General features: G+C 46.4%; 1 protein-coding gene across 10 annotated transcripts in view; it reads left to right on the top strand.

Moving 5' to 3' along the window:
- ATP10D (ATPase phospholipid transporting 10D (putative)) overlaps nucleotides 1-20,965 on the top strand; it is a 120,962-nt gene extending 99,997 nt beyond the window's left edge. For 9 of the 10 annotated variants that reach the window (XM_053256941.1, XM_053256942.1, XM_053256934.1 and 6 more), the window contains 7 exons: nucleotides 5,411-5,487; nucleotides 8,130-8,255; nucleotides 9,205-9,405; nucleotides 10,363-10,443; nucleotides 11,568-11,672; nucleotides 13,784-13,971; nucleotides 19,810-20,965. In XM_053256941.1, coding sequence (XP_053112916.1) covers nucleotides 5,411-5,487; nucleotides 8,130-8,255; nucleotides 9,205-9,405; nucleotides 10,363-10,443; nucleotides 11,568-11,672; nucleotides 13,784-13,971; nucleotides 19,810-19,930 — 899 coding nt within the window. In that variant the 3' untranslated portion in view covers nucleotides 19,931-20,965. Of the gene's footprint in view, nucleotides 1-5,410; nucleotides 5,488-8,129; nucleotides 8,256-9,204; nucleotides 9,406-10,362; nucleotides 10,444-11,567; nucleotides 11,673-13,783; nucleotides 13,972-19,080; nucleotides 19,213-19,809 lie in introns of all 10 variants that reach the window. The other variant, XR_008308752.1, reaches the window with a different exon arrangement.
- Nucleotides 20,966-21,661: the final 696 nt, after the last annotated feature.

The following is a 21,661-nucleotide window of genomic DNA, read 5'->3' as shown; positions in this document are numbered from 1 at the left end:
ACCAGTTGCAGAGGAGTAGCAGCAGGAGAGAGGGCCTGCCCTCAGCTCTTGCCTGTGGGCTTCTCAGAGGCATCTGGTGTGAAACAAGATGCTGGACTAGATGGGCTTTGGGCCTGATCCAGCAGGGCTGTTCTTATGTTCTTCCATGGCTCCCTGTGCAGCCATCACAGTTTTCCCAGTCATGGCAAAGAAGGACCCTAGCTGGTCCTACATCCTGGGGTGACAGTACGCCACTCCTCCTTTTGGGACGACATCCTCCTCTCTCCAGTCTGGTGGTCCAGCAGCAACATCTGCAGTGCCCTTCTAGCCAGCCCTGCCAGCAACCCTTCCCAGGGCACCAGAGGTTACTGCAAGCTGTGTGTATTCAGGGCCCTCACGCACACCTCTTGCTGCCACACAGCACACAGGTGTGCAGAGGACAAGGGAAACCTTAAGGGAAGGCAGGGAGCACAGAGATCCTGTGCTAGTGCAGTTCGTGGATGCTGCTGGACAGTCCCTGCAATATGGCCTGTATTCCATCGAATCTGGTGAGGACAATGACGAAACTCAGATTGGGGGCCTGCATCAACTTACCCCCTGCCACCTCTTCGACAAGGATAGCCAGGCCTCCTTCCTGGAACACGAAGTCCTGCAGGGAACCAACTTGGGACTACCAGCCCCCTGGACCAAGGACTGCAGACTGACATTCCTGAGGAGCTTTTTGCCCACACATCACCTGATGCAGCCCTGCTGGTGTGTCGGCAGCAAGCTAGTGGTAGTGTGCATGCAGAGTGCATGTTCCCCGTGCCAGCTCCGCAACAGCAGGAACCCCAGGGGGCCAGGTGACCTGGAGAAGGGCCCTTTGGTGCCGTTCCACAGCAGCCACCATGGAAGGCCTAGAGAAAGACCAGCTCCTGCTTTTTCTGCCGCATGCCACTCCAAACTAGGAGCCTGGTTGCAAAAGCAGTCCAGCTTTGCACCCTGAAACATTGCCCCCCACCTGCTCATCACCTCACAGAAAGGAGAAGGCAAAGGATAAGAATTGGGAGGCTGGAGGTGATGCCAGTGCACCAGACACTGCTGCTGAACAGCAGAGCAGAGAGGAGGGCGAGCAAACCCACACCCCATCCTCCTCCACCATGCAGTGATGCTGGTCTCTGTGCTCTGGCATTGGTGGATGCCATCTAACAGCCACACCTCACTTAGCTTTGAGTTAGGAATGAATGTGATAGGAATTTGAAGCCCCCACACAAGGTTGTAACCTCTCAAACCACACAAGTTCCCAACCCTCAACACACTGTAGTGTTTTCTGTGTACATCTATTCGGTCTCAAACATCCCAGAAAGGAAAACATCCCATCCTTGAACAAGCGCAGAAATGGTCCCTTTTGTGGTTTAAAGCATAAACCTGCACAACAATAAATACAGATGTGCCAGAATGGGGCGAAGAGCAACCCTGAACAACCCTGTCCTAAAATACCACGCTGCCTGAGGACCTCTTCCCTTGCTGAAACCTCCCTGGCACGAATATGCCGGCCTGCTTGGAAGGTCTGTTCCCCTCATCTTCTTAGAGTTATGGAGTGGGGCAATGGCTGTTTTTAGAAGCTGGCCTGTTTCTAGCGAGGGCACTGTGTCCAAAAGACCACCTTCACTGCCCCCTTGAGCATTTGGCTTGACTGGCATGGACCTATGGGTAAGCCCTTGCTTGCTGCCCTAGTGTGTGCAGGTGTGGAGCTACCAACATAGGCCCACCTCAGGAACAGGGGCACATGGACATCTCCATATAGTTGTAAAGGAAATGTGGGAGGAAATAGCAAAAGAAGAGAGGCTAGCTGTTGCTTCCTGTCCAGGTTGCACATGCTCCTCAGGCAAGGAGGAAATTGATGGATAGGGAACTTAGACTGTGCAGGAGGAAGGGGGCACGCACACATTCTGAAACAGCTGGGCTGCAGTTGTCCAAGAACCTATGCGAGGTTGCAAGAAGAGAGTCAGAAAAGGCCCACACCCATGCACCTCGTGGCCATGAAATGAAAGGAAGAGCAGGTGTCACAAACTGTTGGCTGCAACCTTTCCCCAGACAGGGCCCACAGATGAAAAGTCCCCTCCTTTACCAGATCATCACCCCTTACTTCTGACTTCTGTGCGAGCCAGGTGGGCAGGCACTCCTGTCCACTACCAATCTAGTGGATGCCCCAAGCAGGTGACATGTGCAATATAAGTTCTCACGTGGGTGTGCACCAACACCCAACCTCCCAGCAAGAGAGGGATAGTTTTGCAATGGCAGGCACAGCACCCAGCATTGCAGTCCACAGCGCAATGGAGATGGTCCTGAACACCATGGAAGAGGTGTTCTCCCAGACACAGAGCCCAGCAGAGGAGGTGGCTGCTGCAGGTACTGGGATGTTGGGGGCCTGCGGGAGCAGCAGTTTTCCATGATGAGTCAACAAGGTGCCTTGCAGTCTCAAGGATATTCAATGGACTGATTGTGCACTCCAAGGCTGCCATCAAAATTGCCCAGAGAAATGCAACAACGCTCTTCTCAGTTTCCCACCTTCTGCAGGAAGACTGGACATTGGAAAGAAGGTGGGTGCTGCAGCACCTGGAGGTCTACGGAGGACGCAGATGAGTGGGATGATAAGTGTTTCCAGGGCAGCTTCAGGATGTCTCGAGGGACCTTTTTCCCCCCTTACAAGTGAGATGGAGCCTGTGCTCTGCTGGCAGGACACAGCGTTGCACCACGCAATGCCAGCATGCAAGCAGCTCACCATAACCATTTACAAGCTGGCCTCCAACTCCAACTACCTGGCACTGAACAACCTGTTTGTGGTTGGCACATCAACAGTCTGTGAGATAGTCAAGGAAGTGGTCAATCTGCTGGTCAGAATGTTCCTTGAGAATGTGATCTGTGTGGGCGACCCGCAAGAGGTCATGCCGTGGTTCCTGCCGAAGGGGTTCTCAGTACTGACAGCACACACGGAGACTTTAGCATTCCAACCCCCAATGCCATGAGGAGTACAACAGGAAGAAGCACTACTACACCATGAACCTGCAAGCTGTGGTAGATCTGACAGAGCGTTTCATGGACGTCTACTCTGGGGTGTCAGGTAGAAGCCACGGCACAGTAATCCTCTGGACCTACCCCCTCATCTCAAAGCTGTGTTCCAGTACCTGGGTGAATGTTGCAACTGCAGAGGTGGGTGGGTGACAGGTGAAGATGGTGATATTTGAGGACCAGGGATACAGCCTCCAGGAGTGGCTGGTCACCCCCTATTGTGCATCCAGGGGGGCCTTTGAGAGGAACTTTAGCTTCAGGTACAGCAATGTAAGAATCGTGGTGGAGAAGGTGTTTGGGAGGCTGAAGGCCCAGTGGTGTGCCCTCTACACCTTGCTGGATGTGGATGAGGATCTTGTACCCAATGTAATCATGGCCTGCTGCATCCTGCACAACATATGCAAGTCTAGGGGAGACGTCCTGCTAGAGGAGCATGTGGATCTTTCAGTACATCCAGAGGGTGAGAGTGGTGGCAGACAGGCACCTGGAGGAGATGGGGATGTTGTGCCAGTGGACTCCACGGCCCCACTCCAGAGGATAGTGGGTGGCAACAGGCAGGCACAGACAGTAAGAACAGCCTTTGCAATACACGCCTGGGAGCATCGCCCACCACCAAGGCAGGCAAGTGCGTTGTGTTGGGAAGGCATGCCGTTCTTAAACACAGTGATTGTAGCACGGGGTCATTGTCCACTGCTGCAGCATCAGTGGGATCAGAGATAGGAAACACCTGTCTCCTGTGCCAGTTGAAAGGCTGCCAGTGTATTTATGTTAAATAAAGTTTTTGCTGTCGGCAATAACCCTGTGTGTTTCTTTCTCAGTGCAAATGCTAAGTGTCCCCTTATGACCAGGTCAATGTTGGGGAGGCTGATGGGTGATGTAAGTGGTTGGATGCAGCTGGGGAGAATATATTCCCCACCCCACCCCTGCACTTGCAGTGTACAGTATGGACAATGCTGTGGGCCTACGGGGCACGGAGAACTTGCTTTAAATAAACAAGGAGGTGTTTCAGTCTATGGATTGTTGAATCAGAAAGCAAGGGTAGCATGGGAGGCTCTGCCGCTGTGGCAATGGGTCTAATGCTACTTTGCTACAGTCCCTGATTAAGTAGCATGGTAGCAGTCAGGGAAGCACTGGGAACATTCAGGGGTGCGGATGGGAGTGCGTGTTGCGAAGGATCTATCTGTCTACCTTTAGACAGCTGCAGTTTCTGTGCTGGGGTACAAGCATGCTGTCTCCTAGGCAGCCCCGTGAAAAATAAAACATCCCCCTCTGGCATAGAAAGAGTGGAGTGTGTTGCACAGTGTGGGTGCAGGGGAGACAGGTGCCCAGCCTAGAAGTCTCCAGAATTAAGCACCCACCATGAAGAGTGCTCCCCGCAACCCCCTCTTGCACAGGTGCCCCTCAGCAGTCCTGTATTTCAAAGATTTAGCATGCATGTCAGTGTGCTGCTACTGCTTTATAGGAAGGGCATAGTTGTGAGTACAGCAAGGAAGGGGTTAAACTGTCATGGCTCTGACAAAGCCACCCAGCAAGGTTCGAATGGCACAATCATGATCGGCATGCCCCTTCAGGGATTGTGGCCAATGGCAGCCACTTTGAGGATGTGCTGATGTCCTCCTGCAGTTTGGTGATGCACCCTGCCCTGAAACCCAGAGGCTGCTGAATTGCGGTTGGGCGTATGTCTGCAATGCGATTCACGATTAGAAAAATTAACCGCTGGTTCGTCAACCTCTGGTTTCACGTTATGTGAGAATGCAGCCAGGGCTTTATTGAGCAAAGTGATGTGCAGCCTAATTTTGTGTGTTTTAACTTACAAGTAATCTCACTGAGTTAAAAGAGACTTCTAAAACTGCACGAGATATTTGCAACCTGTGATACTTTGACAATATGCCTAGATGCTGTGACTGAACTTACACAATTTTTGTCTCTTTTGTCAAGAACATGTAAATGACTGACATCCAGAGCAAGGGACCACAGGCACTCTTAACAAGAGCGAACAAGTCGCTTTAATCCCTGTGCATGGCCCAGTGCTTTCCAAAGCATGAGCAGCCTTGTATTCTTGCGCCAGAGTGAAAATGCTTTTTGGAGCTCGCATGCCCTTCGGAAGTGTTCTGTTAAAGCAGAGATTTATTACTGTTGGTCAAGCAACATGCTTCTACTATAACAGAGCGCTTCCAGGGTGTGGGCATGCTGTGGAAGTACTGGCACTCTTGTGCAGGAACACAAGACTGCCTGTGCTTTGGAAAGCACAGAGACCAGCGCAGAGACTAGCACTACGTGGGCACACATGTTAGGAGCACCTATGTCCCTTGCTCTGGATGTCAGCCAATGCATTCACCAATTTCATTGCAAGGCTGTTGTTTTATCTCTCTTCTGAAAGGTGACGGTGCCAATGACGTCAGTATGATTCAAGTTGCCAATATTGGAATTGGAATAGCTGGCCAAGAAGGCATGCAGGTAGGATGGATTCATGGAACCATTACTGAACACATGAGGCAGCTTTATATTGAGTCAGACCATTGGTCCATCCTGCTAAGTATTGTTTACACTGACTTTGGGGAGCTCTCTGAGGTTTCAGACAGATAAAGGTCTTTCCCAGCACTATCTGGAGATTCCAGGAATTGTACCTGTGACGTTCTACAACCAAGTAGGTGCTTTCCAGTGTCCTGCTGCCCCTCTCTTGTTATCGATCCATCTTGCTAAAGCCATGAAGTCTGCTCAGCATACAATGTAAGCTCCAAAACTTACATTGGAACTTGCATAACCTATGCCAAAAGACCTCATTTACTGGAAAGACAAATTTGTATTTGGAGTACTGCATACAGTTTTGGTCATCATAACTTGAGAAGGACATTGTAGAACTGGAAAAGGTGCAGAAGAGGGCAACCAAGATTATCAGAGACCGGGAGCACCTTCCTTAAGAGGCAAGGCTACAGCATCTGGGGCCTTTTTTGTTTGGAAAAGAGGAGACTACAGGGAGACATGGTAGAGGTTTATAAAAGTATACATTAAGTAGAGAGAGTGGATAGAGAGACATTTTTCTCCATCTCACACACCACTAGAACCAGGGGTCATCCCATTAAACTGGTTGCCAGGAAATTTAGTTTCAACAAAAGTACTTTTCACACAGTGCATAATCTGTGGAATTCTCTGGCATGGGATGTGGTGATGACCCCTAGCTTGGGTGGCTTTAAAGGGGGCTTAGACAAATTCACGGAGAACAGGTCTATCAGTGGCTACTAGTCTGAGGACTATAGGCCACCTCCAGCCTCAGAGGCAAGATGCCTCTAAATGCCAGTTGCAGGGGAGCAATAGCAGAAAAGAGGGCATGTCCTCATCCCCTGCCTGTTGGCGTCTCAGAGACATCTGGTGGGCCACAGTGGGAAACAGGATGCTGGACTAGATACGCCTTGGGCCCGATCCAGCAGGGCTGTTCTTATGCATCACACAGTTGTATATTATTACAATTATTATTGCCTTACATAATGTGCAGCTTTCCGTCACCCTAATGCTCTGCCCTAGCCCTGTTTCGGAGTCCTAAGGCAGTGTCGAAACTCAGAACAAGCAGTTCTTGTAGTGCTTCTGTTGTGAATGAGGAAAACAGTGGAAGCATTCCTAGCACAACCACTTGTTCAGAGCAACCCTGGAGCAGAGCTCTAGGGCAACGAAAGGCTGTGCATCATGTCTGCCATTATTGTTATTTATATACCAGGTGTCCACAAAAAAATGATCTTAACATGAAATAAAATGAAAACATGGTTTCCTGTACCAAAGGAGCTTACAGTCTAAAAAGGGACACAAAGGAAGCACCAACAGCAGTCATTGGGACAAGCACTGGAGTGAACAATGCTGGAGTGAACAGAGACACTTACTCTTCTTCTGCTAAATATAAGGGAACCACCACTTTGAATGGTGCCTGTTTGCCAAGTTCCCGTTAGCAGGGAATTGTAGAGTCACAAGGGCCATGAAAGCCACCTAGATTACACCACCATACTTGGTGGCTTCTAACAGAAATGTTTCTAACATTTTTTAGTTCCTAAGAAATCAGACCACTTATTAGAAGAATGTGATCTGAGATCAAAGAAATTAGGAGTTTGTGTAACCATAAACCTTTTCATGGAACATCTCCAAAGCAGGTGCTTTCTTACTCATGAGAAGTTAATGTATGAGCTGGGAAGATACAACTTCCATGATTTGTGACACCCCATAATGAACCTTGGTATCAATTCAGAAAAATAAAAGGTGGGTTAATTGGTAATAGATAGATCTCTGAACAGAGAAACAATAGGTTAACTGCTAGGAAAAAGTTGAAGGAAAAGAGGATAAATTGTTACAGAGGTAGAATGCACAAGTTGGCCTGTAAAGGTTGATGAATAAAGGACAAGGTATTAGCAAAGTGGCTGGCTAATTGCTAGGCACGCAGTAGAGCTGATCACTGGATGCCTGTTGGACAAGGAAGCCTTTGTGTGTAGAGCAGGCCTGCTCAACTTAGGCCCCCCAGCTGTTTTTGGACTACAACTCCCATAATTCTCAGCCACAGCAGCCAATAGCCAGGAATTATGGGAATTGTAGGCCAACATCTGCAGGAGGGTCGAAGTTGAGCAGGCCTGGTGTAGAGCCTCATTTCATGACTATGAGGCTCGTGCACAGGTTTGGCGGTGCCAGGTGGGGGAAGCAGTGAGCAAATTCTTTTAAAATGAGAAGAGCAGGCCCTGCATGCAGCTTCCTGCTGCGACTGCAGAACCCACGCGTGGTGCCAGGACACACATGGCTTTCGCGCATGCGCAGATGCCATTTGCAGGTTTTGGGGGGAGCGCCGTCACAGCAGGAAGCTGCATGCGGCGGTGGAGAGCAGGTAGACCCACTATCCTCCTTTTTAAAGACCCTACTGGCCACTCCACCCCTGGTGGTGCCAAACCAGTTCGGACCTCATCCAAACCAGTGCACAGATCTCGGTTTGTGCACTTCCCTGTTTCCATAGTGGATGAGGAGCAAGTGGCTGGTAACCAGGTGGTCACAAGGAAGCTCCTGTTTGACCAGCCTCTAGCTATCTACTTGGCTTCTGTATTTCATTCACTTGATTTCACTTTTGTTTCCAGGCTGCGTTGGCAGGCGATTTTGCGGTTTCTCAGTTCAGACATCTTAGCAAGCTGCTGTTTGTTCATGGTCACTGGTGTTACACCCGACTGGCCAGCATGACCCTTTACTTTTTCTACAAAAATTTGGTATGTAGGTACTGGGAATGGTAGGATGGGGTTGGGAGTGTGGGAGGCTGTGCAAAGAGCAGATTCTCAACACTTCGCGAGAGAGAGGGAGGATACTACTCAATTCTGTATTTAGGCTCTCACAGCAGAAATTAAGGCTGCCCATCTGTCTTGGGTTAAGGATCACTGCTCTAGAGGCATTTACAATCAATTAAATATGGTCTGTGCCAGAAAGCTGTCTGTCGGCATTAAGAAGAGTTCACGACAAGCTGGCTCCTTTATTGAAACCTGTAAATTTTCAAAGGGATCTTTCCTTGAGTTGCTGCTTGAGAAAGCATGTCTGAAACAGCCTGACCTTGCCAACCATGACTATGAACTGATGGGCTTTCTTCTGAGCAAGAGACACTTACAAAGAGCTTAATTATGTCAGGAACCTAGGATGGAGACAACCACTAGCCATCTGGGAAGCCCTGCAAAATTCACCCATTTTGTAAAACACTTTTAAGTTTTACTTCTGGTCGCTTGTAACGCTTGGGTGTAACCTCTGGCTACGTAAGAAGCTGACCATTATTTGAGATTCCAGGAAAGGAGGGGCCACTGTGCCATTCAGCTTATATGTGGAGGCTACAGCCAGCCACTTCTCTGTGCAGTTAGTCGCCCGTCTGGTATGTTTTGAAGTAGCTCCCCAAAGGATATCTGTTGTCTCTTTCTGTACTCTCACAAGTTTTAAACTGGGTACTTGTGGGCTTAGGAATCCAGGGCTGAGAAATGTTCGAAATCCCTAGCATCCTCACTACTGTTTCCAGGGGGGGTGTTTGTTCTGGGGAAGCCCTGACAATGAAGTTTGTAGCATGGACATGCTCAAAACATGTTTCATTCCTGTAGGCTACTGTAATTTGCCTTTCTGTTCCCCACCTTTGACTCACATTTATGCATTTCCACCTTTCCTTCCTGCCTCTGATCTTAACAGGCATATGTAAACCTCCTATTCTGGTACCAGTTTTTCTGTGGGTTTTCGGGAACACCCATGACGGACTACTGGAGTTTGATTTTATTCAACCTTCTCTTTACATCACTACCACCTATTATATTTGGTATTTTGGACAAAGACATCTCTGCAGAAGTCCTTATGGAGCTTCCAGAACTTTACAAGACGAGTCAGAGATCTGAGGTATTTCTTGTCTTGGAACAAATACTTGAATGTTGAATTGACTTGCATGTTCCTTGTTGTATTTCCTTGCCAACTGAATCTGAATTTTAACATACATTCTTTGTTTTTCAAACATCTGGTGGGGATGCAGAGATAAAAGGCATTATTCTTCACTAGGCCTGCAGCCAATGAATAAATGTAGGTGGCCTTCAGAGGCTAGCACAGATCACACATGAGGCATTCAGTTGATAGACATCCTGTTATCACTAACTGTTGCATCAACCACTTTTGCTTATTTGTGTTTCAGCAGCATGTACAGAGAGGCCTCAGCAGAGATGTGGGCCTCATTGTATATTAAGTGCTAGGCAGACATGCCATAAAAATCTGTTTGAAACGCTCTAGGAGGGCCTCCAGACTAGATAAACGACAATATCAGAAAGAAAAATTGAGGTTCAGTGATTTGCCCAAAGTGGCACAGCTGTTTAGCTTTAGAAATGTGTGTGGGGTTTTGTATGTGTCATAGAATCTCTGAGCTCTGTCTGTGGACTCTTGACTCGCTCTCACTAGAAGTCCGAGATGCATCCATGTGCAACTCCCGGTTATGAGCATTGCTGTTGGGCTGGTTATTTGAAAAATAAGATCAAAGACATTTTTGTTGGCAAGTACAGAAAAGGTCCAGCTCTTCCTGATCATGGAATTTCAGCCTAAATTCTCATACATTAAAAAATGTTGAACCTTTAACTGGGCTTGCCTTCTCTTCTTTGAATCTCTAATGTGCAACCTAGCATTCCAACAGACGGGCTCAGATTCTGACTGAACAGTTTGATTTGGGTTTTGGGTGGTGGTCTTGTACCTGCCTGCTAAGCATCACTTCTGGAATAGGTGAGGCTTCAAGCATCTGAATATGTAGATAATGCAAAATGACTAGAATGTGCATCTGCCAAAGTCAAAGATGCTTCTCCTGTATTTCCTTTTCAGCCATATGTGACTTCAACTTTCTGGATGAATATAATAGATGCTTTTTACCAAAGCTTGGTTTGCTTTTTTATCCCTTACTTGGTAAGTATTAGGACATTACCCTCTTGCCATTGCCTCTTTTTTTACTCTTTGTTTTAAAAGCAAAACAAGGTCAGTTTTGCCCTTTTATTTGCATACAGGCAGACCGCGATATCCGCCGATTTGTTATATGCGGTCAGGTAAAAGACACTCGACCTCGGCATACATGCGGAAAAAGAGGGGGAAACACACTAACCTCACATATCCGTGGGTTGGGGGTGGCCAGAAATGGTCGCAGAGGTCATTTCCAGCCGCCATTTTGTGTTTCGGAGCCTCAAAATGGTTCCGTTTAATGAAAAAAAGAAAAAATCTGGCAATTTTCAGGTGATTTTCAGGGCACAGCAAAACTCAGGGGACCAGTGAAGCGTGGTAGGGAGCTTCCCCCTGCAAATTTCCTCCCCAAAATTTGGCCAATTTTCAATCATTTTTTATCATTTCCCCAACGACCAGGAACTGCCTCTTGCAATCCAATTGCCCCAATGACTCAGTATTTGCAGTTTCCAGCCAGGAACGGAACTCTCACAAATTTTGTCCTCCTGTACTGTTAAACCTTCTCCATATTCACAAGAATAGTCATTAGAATTCTGGATGTGAAAGTGCTTTGTGTTGCTACTGCACCATTCTATATGGAAAGGTCATCCACACGACCCGAATCTGTGGCTGCTACGGAGGGCTGGGGGGGAAGGCAGGAGTATGGCTGCCTTCCCCCACATGACCTCAGCGATCTTTGCATCATGTCACTGCACTGCACACATGACAGCCTTCTGGAGGCCGGGGAAATGTAGCCTGGCCTCCAGAAATGCTACAATGAGCACAGTGTATTGAGGGATTTCTCCACAAGGCGGGTGTTCCACGCACCCAGCTCTTTGTCTGCTCAGGGTGCAGGAAGGATCCCAGGTACAAGGACATGCTTGCGCCCTTCTACATGGAGAATAGCCTGGGGGGAAACCTCGGGTTACCCAAGCAGGTAGCACTGCAATTGGGCTCAATCTCAGTGCTCCACACAAGGAGCCCTACTTGGCTAGGGCTGTGTAAGCCCATGTAGAATGGCTTGTATGAACAGCCTCGGACAGTATTAGGACTGTAGGCGCTAAATATGTGAATATTTAATTATTCTTTCTTTTTAGACCTACCGTGGCTCTGATATAGACCTCTATTCCTTTGGGACCCCTATGAACACTTCCATCTTCTTTATAATATTGCTACACCTTGTGATTGAAAGTAACTCTTTAGTGAGTATGGTATTCATTTATTCTGTGGCTCGATTCTCAAATTACTCTTGACAGGCTCAAGTCACCATTTATCAGTAAATGTGTTACTTGCAATGTACCTTCATGTAATGTATGGTGGTGCTTACAGGCCAGAACATATGGTCTTCTATAGTAGCTGCCAGCTCTAACCATATGAGTGCATTGTATTCTCTATGTGAAATAGATATGATAAAATTACTTTACAATACTTTTACCCCATCCAAAACTAATGTGAGAATCAGATCTAAGCGATTTGGTCTGACCAAAAACTAGTTGCTCCTTCATGTCAGAACATGGGCTGTTGTGTTTTTTTTTGTTTATGGTTTTGTAAGATTCATTCTTCAGTACATTAATTAGTAGATATCATTGTCAGTGGTGACTTACTTATGAGTTAATGGCTAACATGTTCCACAGTGTTAACACAGGTGTGATTCTAAGTCACCCACACTGCTGTGGGCTCCTAAGATGACCAGGAGACACAAGGTACTGCATAAAAGCTTATTATATGACTTCTTTCCTGAATGGGAAGGAGTTGTCAGTTGCAGCCTTCATTTATATGACTAAGCACAACAGCTTACATACTGTGCAACAAGCTGCTAGGGATGTGTGGACCGGCTCGACCTCAAGCCGGCTCGAACTGGTCTGGCTCAAGGGCTTGTCCTCAAGCTAAACTGGCCCCAGTTCGACTCAAGGTCGATTCAAACCCCTACCCCCGGCCAGCTTGGGGCCGGTTTGGGGATTCACATGTTTTTTAAAAAAAATTAAGGACTCATCCAGGGTTCTTTCTAATTTTTTTCATCTATGTGTAGAATGAGTTTTGTTCTGGGAGGCAGTATCAAGGCAGTTTGCGCGCACATGCATTCAGAGTGGGACCTTCTTGACTGAACCTGAGCGGGATCTAAAATTGACTGAGTAGACATTAAAAACATTGTGAGCGCATGCATATCTTAGAGGGAACACTGGGACTCACCACCTCCAAGGGGCACTCCCCGCCAGCCTCCCCCCGATCTCAAAATGGCCCAGTTAGGGATGTTTTCAGCCCCTTCTGGGTCTCCAAGTACTGGCGGCGGCCTTTTTTAAAGCCGCTGTGCATACGCATGGCCATCTGCATGACCGGAGCCACTCAGATGGCCATTGTGCATGTGCAAGTGGCCTCCAAAATGGCCACCGCCAGTACACAGAGGCCCCAAACTGGGCTGTTTTGAGACTGGGGGTGGAGGCCAGCGGGGGAAGAGGGAACTGCTAGAGATACCCCACAGCCATGGCAACACCACCCCGGAGGCAGTGAGTCCTTTTAAAAAAGAATAATCGTAACATTCAAATTCCTGAACCGGCTCAAATTCAAGCCAAGCGGGGTGGGGGTGTTCAGGGGTGCACAAAATCAAACATGCCGGGTTCTCTTCGAGTCCAATTTGGACTCAAACCAAACCAGTCAAACCAGTTATGTGCACACCCCTACGAGTTGCCCATCCAAGATGGATGTGGAGTTGCTGCTTGTGTGGGAGTTACCAGTCTATCACCTCTGCTAGTGCAGGCAGGGAAGGCTCCATGTGAATGGCATGGTGGTGCTTCAGAAGGAGCTACACCCAACTCCCAGCATTCCCAGTGAGAATGAGGCACAGCTGCTCTGATGTACCATGTCATTTGCATAGAGCCCCCCCGGCTGCACTAGTAGTGATGGATTGGGTGCATGGCCCACTGTGCAGTCGGTAAGCCAATGTACCTAACCCACCGCAGTCACCTGGAAATTTGGAGAAGCACTGGTGCTAGGTTTGACAACATGGTTAGAAGCTACAGAGGACTGTTTCCCCTAACAGTTACAGACACCACACAATGAATATTTGAACAGCTATCATGTGGCTCTTAGTTTTCAGAATTTATCATTAGAGTGTAGGGGTTGGGAACCATGAAGATAATAATAGTCTGGAATGAAGTAAGTGTAAGTGTGTGTGTGTGTGTGTGTGTGTGTGTGTGCGCGCGCGCGCGCACTTGTGCACACACACACACACAAAGTCTGTGCTTTTTCATTCTTCAGATATGGAGGCAGACTGTGTCTCATTTAACTTGTCCATATGTTTGTTTTTATATTTCAGACTTGGCTGCACTTTGCTGTTTTGGCAGGTAGCATATTAATGTTCTTTGGCATTACCCTGGGTTTTGGAGCTACTTGCATCCTCTGCAATCCACCAGCCAATCCATACTGGATTTTACAGAGACACTTGAGTGATCCAATGTTCTATCTTGTTTGCATTATCACAGTTATGGTGGCACTTTTCCCCAGGTATTGTGCTGATTTTGAGGGAGATCTTTTTGTGCAAACTGCCATAGTATGGTTCTTTTGTCTTTAACAGCCATATCCTATGCTATAGAGCCCTAGCCCTGAGTTTGCCAATTAGTATAAACACACCTTAAGTGGTACAGTGGGGAAATGCTTGACTAACAAGCACAGGGTTGCTGGTTCGAATCCCCACTGGTACTAAATATATTGGGCAGCAGCAATATAGGAAGGTGTTTAAAGGCATCATCTCATACTGCACGAGAGGAGGCAATGGTAAACTCCTCCTGTATTCTACCAAAGAAAACCACAGGGCTCTATGGGCACCAGGAGTCGAGATCAACTTGATGGCACACTTTATTACTTTATAAACACAACAGAGAGCCACAATCAATTCCAGCATTCAGCAGATTGGATGATAAACGTATTTTTCAGTGCACACTTAAAATATTGGGTGTACACCTAAAAGTGTGATGCCTGAAGTCCTTCACCTATATTTAACAGCAAAGCACTTTTTTCCATGTAATACTTTACCACAGATGTTAAGATATTTTCCATCCTTGGTTTGTGTACAAATTTCCATCCTTGGTTTGTGTATGAACTCAGAAAGTGCAACTTCCAAATTCACACAGGCCAAAGTGTTCCACTGACTATAATATGGTTGTGAGCCAAAAAAAACCCAACAACCTGTGAATGGATTTACATATACCAAGACAAAACACAAAAGAACCTTTCTCTCTCTCTCTCTCTCTCTCTCTCTCTCTCTCTCTCTCTCTCTATATATATATATATATATATATAAAATTCAGAATTGCAATACCGATTACATACTCATAATATAATAAAATGTACAAAAGATTGTTAATTCAAGGATAAAAACGAGTATCACCACAAAGTAAAAAGTGGAAATATGTATACTGCACAGTTCCACCAATAGTTGATCCATGCCTAGGACATAATCAGATAACCTGGTATCAGTCTATTCCATGAAGAATCCAATAGTGCATTCCTGTTGTAAATTCTGGCGTTGAAGAAGTCCAAATAACTGCTGTCCTGATGAATCACCAGATGCATTGGTACTGGCGGCTGGCGCCAGTTGGTACTAACTTCATTGTATCCACCAGATCAAGTGAGCCACCAATGATGTTTCTGTCAAAAGTAAAATTCTTATGCTCTGTAGAGCAACATAGGCTGTATTTTGAAGCAACATCACTGAAGAAGGCCTTATTTTGGCTGAAACGCATCTGGCAACTCATCAGGACAGCAGTTATTTTAACCTTTGGCCTTCTTCAACTCCGGAATTTAAAACAGGGATGCACCATTGGATTCTTTATGGAATGGATAGATACCAGAATCTCTGATTATGTCCTAGGCATGGAATAATTATTGCCGGAAGTATGAAGTACAGGAGGACCTCATTATCTGTTCCCGCAGATTACCGCAGGTAACAAAACCGCAGATAATGAGGCAATGACTCAATGGTATCACAGGGGCTAGGTTCAGAGACTTCAGAAATATTGCTCTTAAAAATTAAAAATGCGCCAAATAAAGTGCCCTAATGTACTCCGTGGGCCTTTGGGAGTCCAATCATGCCCACCCGTCCCCAAAATTCAGCGAAAAATTGCGGGAGGGGTTAACAAACAAGCCACAAAATGGCAGCCAGAAATGACCACCAAGGTCATTTCCAGCTACCCCCTGACCCCCAGATACCCAAATTGAACCCCTTATTTTCCGGTTTTTCTCTGCGTATGCCAAGGTCAGGTGTCCATTACACAACAGCATATACACGGAACTGCGGATGGTGAATCCATGGATAGTGAAGTATGCCTATATACATATTTCTACTTTTTACTTTGTGGTGCTACTGGTTTTATCCTTGAATTAACAATCTTTGTACCCTTAATTATATTATGAGTAAATTATAGGTATTGTAATTCTAAATAGTATGTTTTTACATTAGAGATATATATTTGGGTTCTTTTGTGTTTTGTCTCTATAAAAGGGTCGTTCCAGAAGAGGTTTGGGGAACTGTGATTTACACTGATTGATGAATGCAGCATGAGAAATCTAAATCTGGACTTCTAAGTTTAAATCAATTCATATCACCTGCTTTAAAAACTGTGAATTAAAAAATTGTTGTTGTAAGCAGGGCCAGCCACTTCCAAATCTGCAGGGGGGAAATTCACTAATATTTGAGATAAAACAACTGACCACCTTTTTTATGTTTTTGAAAATTATTTGTAGTAGGATTCCTGTAATAAGGTGACACAAAGTTTAGAATATCTCTTTGTGGATATTTGAGTGTGTTCAGAACGATAAAGCAAAGAAAATTAAAGGCATACAAATGCATGCCTAGGACAGTGTTTCCCAACCATTTTTATCCTTCTTAAAAAAATAAATAAATCAGGCAGTCTACCTCGCCTCCCCACAACACAGACATGCTCCCATTTTGTTTTGGTTTTATTGCTGCAGCAAAGGCACCATGCAACTTTTGTTTGTTGTTTGGTTTGAGTCTGCTGCAAAAGTGAGCAGTTTACCCACTTTTGGTGCTGACTTGCCCCATTATGGACTGGGAAGAGTGTGGCCCTTCTACATTAATATGACTCTAGTACCTCAGACCCCAAAATTCGTCTGGCAAACAACAATCCTAAAGATACCGGTTGATGTGAGGTACAGTATTATGTCGCCACAATGCTCCACCCCAGGGGCTGCTACAGATTTGTAAGTTGCTCTGACGCTGGTCAGAACTGGCAGTTGCACAAGTAGCGCGACTGCAATTTCCTCAGTTCACTGCAATGGGGGGAACTGCAGTAAGCACTGCTTGTACTACTGCACATTCTTAACAGTGTCGGGGCTGATTAGGAGTTTGCAGCAGCTCTGAGGCAGAGCATTACAGGGTTACATGATGCTGTGCATCATGTTGGCCAATGGCTGGCATCCAGATTAAGTTACTCAGTGGTACAACTCAGGAGTTATTCTAAAGGACTACTTAATTCCAATAGAATTTGTGTGAAGTAATTCAGTCAAGATGGCAGACATTTTGACTCAGAACCACTATCTCCTTGACATTAGTTTTCTACACTTAGGGGGAAATGTGGGCTGCATTTTGACATTACCTCCTCCACCTGCTGTCTGAAGTGATACTAGCCCTGAGAGATGCTGACCAACTCACTGAGAACTAGGCTAGCGTCTCCAGATTAGCCATCTTTCTGGGCTTATAAAAGGGCTGCTGCCCTGTAACTCAGTTGCCGGGAGCCTTGCAGGGAGGAAGACACTTTAACATCTGCTTCGCAGAGACAGCTGCTGCCCAGTGGTGAGAGCCTGTGTAGCTGTTGTCTGCTGTTGTCAGCCTGCCAGCCTGTGTGCCCCCTAACGTGTGAGGCTGTGGCTGCTGCCTTGTGGATGAGTCTGTGCAGGATCGGGGCTCAGTGCAGTGATTCAGCAGTTCCTGAGGACCATCTACCCAGATTAGCCATCTTTCTGGGCTTATAAAAGGGTTTTTGCCCTTGTACCTCAGATGCCAGGAGCCTTGCAGGGAGCAAGACACCTTAACATCTGCTTCCCAGAAACTAGTGTCTGGGGATGAGGAGATGGGATGTGTTCATTGACTATGGGGTGCCTATTCCGGTGGTGGTGGGGAACAGAGGAAGTAAAGTTGGCAGGTCAGCACATCGTTACAGGGGAAGTCAGAAATCTATTAGCTGTTTCCCCTTCCAGCTGCCCTGCCATCTATTTGACCTTGGGGAGCAGTGCCAACCACCCACAGACCCTCACCTTGCTTTTCTGTAATGCCAGGTCTGTCCAGAATAAGTTGGAAACCATCCATGATTTGATTCTGGATGGAGGCTTATACCTGGTATGTATTACAGAGACTTGGTTGGAGGGGCTGGTTGCCCAGTCTAGTCCCAGCTTCTCCTTCCAGGATACTCTGTTGAAGAGCAGGTGTGGGGATGTGGGCGGGGAGGTAGAGTGGCTGTGGTCTATAAGTATAACCTCTCCCTGACCAGGATCCCTGTTGAAGTGTCTGACCATATTGAATGTGTGTACCTAAGTTTGGGGACTAGGGATAGACTGAGACTTTTGTTGGTGTGCCTATCACCCCGCTGCCCAATGAAATCCCTAACTGAGCTGACGGACTTGGTCTCGGGTTTAGCATTGGAGTCCCCCAGGCTTGTGGTGCTGGGGTACTTCAATGTCCACTTTGGGACCAATTTGTCTGGGGCAGCTCAGGAATTCATAGCAGCCATGACAACTATGGGCCTATCCTAAGGGGTCTCAGGACCAATGCATAAAATAATATAAAAAATAATAATGTTGCTAGTCACATGCTTGGTCTTTCACTGATCAGGGTGGTGTTCCATGGGTGGAGACTCGTTTGATTTCCCCATCGTCATGACACACCACCATCTGGTTAAGGTTGGACTCACAATCATACCCCATCTTCTCAGGGGCAAGGGGCCCATTAGAATGGCCTGTCTGAGAAGGTTATTGGATCCAATAGGGTTCCAAGAAGCCTTGGAGGAATTTAGTGTTGGCTCTGCAGGTGATCCTGTTGATGCCCTGGTGGAGAATTGAAACAGCAAACTCACCTGGGCAGTAGACATGATCGCTCCCAAGTGTCCTCTGTGACTGTAATGATTTAACCTTTTTAATTGTTGTTTTTACTGTTTTGTTATAACCCGCCCAGAGACTTGCATTTTGGGTGGTATACAAATATAATAAATAAATAAGCTCCCCATAAATGCTGCCATACCTCCATCCCATACCTTTTGCATTATTAGCAAAAACATTTACTCTCTATTATATTAATTCTCCTGGGTGTGCCTTGGAATGTGCGTCCCAGAGCCCAGCTGATTGGCTGAGGCGCACCCAGGAGGATTGGTTGCTGTGGAGCTCCCAGCTGTGGAGGCCAGAGGTGGCGGGCCCAACCCAGCCACATAGGCAAGGCCCAGGACGGGGGGGCAGAAGTGGCAGTGGGGAGGAGAGGTGGCTGGGCCCAGAAGCAGAGACTGGGGCAGAAGTGGGGGAGAGGTAACCGCCGGCCCCAAAGAGCTCACAGATGCTCTGTGCGGGGTCAGCTAGTAACAAATAATTGCTGTACTTTTCTTTCATAAGGAACTCAGACCAGTGGCCAACATGATGTGCACCATTCTGGTGATGATGTGATTTGCACTGCAGCAGCTGTAGATGCTTAAGGCATCCCAACATTGCTGAGAACGAGCGGTTGCCAATGGAACACTACCACAGGTATTTCCATTACGGTAGCACTGCTTATGCAACCACTTGTTCCCAACAGCATTGGGGCTGCACCAGTGCAGCAGCACCAGTGCAGATCACTCTGTTGCCGGTACAGTACACCATGTCAGTTAGTGATTTATCCTCCATTAAGTCTGTGAGGTAGGGCAGGCAGAGAAATACCCGCCCCAGAGCTGGTGTTTGAACATAGACTTCTCCATGTCTTAAGACCAGTATTCTAGGAAGGGCACCACACAGGCTCTCTCAAGGTGGTATTACCCACTTAAACTTCCTCAGATACCGTGAGGTGTAAATATAAATAAGTATGTGCCTACAGTCTTAATCGTGAAACCTTCTCTGATTATCAGTCCTTCACTGGTTTCAGAATATATGGTACTAGCATTTGTTGGGACAAAGTAAGTAAATGCCTTCATTCTGAATTGTGGCCTAAATTGTTATGCTTAGTAGTTGAAGTAAGGGGAAGGTTGATAAGGAGCTTTATAGCTGTCCTCTTTCAGAACAGTTATACTGGGTATTGGACATGCCCAAAACATGTAATCCAATTCTACATCATTTATTTAAATCAATTCCCTCCACTTTACATTCTAGGTACATGTTCAGGTTGATCCACAACACAGTGTTTCCAACTCCACTGATGAGAGCCAAGCTCCTTAAAGAAGGGTTCTTTCAGGAGCAGAAGCTGCACAATTCAGCTGTACCCTCAGTGTGAGAGAGAGATGATAATCAGAGGACAAAATACGAGTTCTGGGTCTGCCAATTCTGCTGATTCAGCAAACGAAGCAATATGAAGATATGGGGTTTGTTGCTGTTAGTGTAACGTTTGGCCCCACTGTGTAATCATTTTGGAGATGACAACTACCAGGAATGCCCATTCAGATCTGACATCCAGGACATCTGGTAACAGTGGCAGGCTGAATTGTGAAGACACTGGAAATTTTAAACTCCTCAAAGTGATTCTATTCTATCACATATGGAGCTAGTCATTCTTAAGATGGAGGCTTGGAATTTACTTCTGAAACACATGGATTTTTTTATGGGATGAATTCTGCCTTGGGCAAATGGGAGCATTTTGCAGAATTAGCCCAAAATGGAGTATTACTTGGTTTCTAACATCCAGAACAAGAGGGTAGTATGTGAAATTTGCTTTCTCATGACTTTTCCTTTTTCTTATGATTTACCACTACACCTGCTTTTTAAAAATAATAATAATTTATTCAGGATACAAACAGGTATTGTGCATTTCTACACTGCCAAAAATATTCTAGTATAACTAGTATAAACTATCTCAGTCCTCTGTCCTTTGCCCCACAATGGAGAAATCATATGAAAATTAACTTAATATGAACCTCATCAACATGAACAGATATTATTCAAGCCCAACCAGTAAGAGAGGTTTAGGGCTTGCTGAAACTTGACTTTAATATTTGTAGTAGTAGTAATTGTAGTAGTAGTAATGGTAGTTTAATCTTGTTAGTATTGTGATGCTCAGTTCTGAGGAAGTGTTAGGGCAGCGCTCTCAGCATTTTCTCCTGAAAAGTGCTGTGCAAGACTTTTAGCTTAATCACATTCATAAGACAAAATATTGTACTTTGGAACCTTTTCTCTGGAGAATAAATCAACGGAGGACATTTTTAATGTCAATATGCATTTTGTAAATATGATGATTATGTAAATATTAAAAGCTCTCATAGTAAATATTTCTGTTAGTGTTAAATTTTCTCCTATTAAAAATAGATACCTGTACCATAAATAGTGCTGTGGTGTGGCCTCCTTTCTCTCTTTGTAAGCAGGTTGGCATTTTTGTGATAGCAGGCTTCACTGCACCCATGTACAAGGAGGCGCCATTAAAACTACTATAAGTCTGTTCGTTGAGGCTCTACTAGACATCAGTAGCAGCTGGTGAGGGCAGCTCCGGGGGGGGGGGCAGCAAAAAGCACCTTTAAAAATTAGCAGGTGCTTACCAGCATTTAGGCAGCACCATCCACAATCCCATGTGGGGCGGTGGTGCTCCGCCCAGCATCCTGGTGGGACGGCAGTGTGGCCCTGGTCTCTGCACATGCACATTCTTACCACCGGACATGCTGTTAAGATTAACCAGCAGATCATGTCCATTGTACAAACAGACAATACAAAGGCAAAGGCCTACGTCAATCAACAGGCATGTCATTGTGGAGCCTTCTGTTCCTGTCTCTGGATCTTTGGAAGTGGTGTTGTGACACATGCTATGTCGCCTCAGGCAGGCGATGCCTTCATCTTGTCTTGGACGGGCCCTCTACTATACATGTCTCCCCTGTTTCCTCTCATTCCAAGGGTTCTCCGCAAACTGAGGGTGGATCGGGCCATTCTGATTGCCACGTGGTGGCCCAGGAGGCCTTGGTTTCCAGCCCTGAGGCGATTGGTGGTGGATTGGATACACCTGCCTACCCTACCAGATCTGCTG

Source organism: Hemicordylus capensis, chromosome 5 (genome assembly GCF_027244095.1).
Source record: "Hemicordylus capensis ecotype Gifberg chromosome 5, rHemCap1.1.pri, whole genome shotgun sequence".
Lineage (NCBI taxonomy): Eukaryota > Metazoa > Chordata > Lepidosauria > Squamata > Cordylidae > Hemicordylus > Hemicordylus capensis.
The sequence above is the reverse complement of the archived record's forward strand: the minus strand, read 5'-3'. Positions and strand labels throughout refer to the sequence as shown.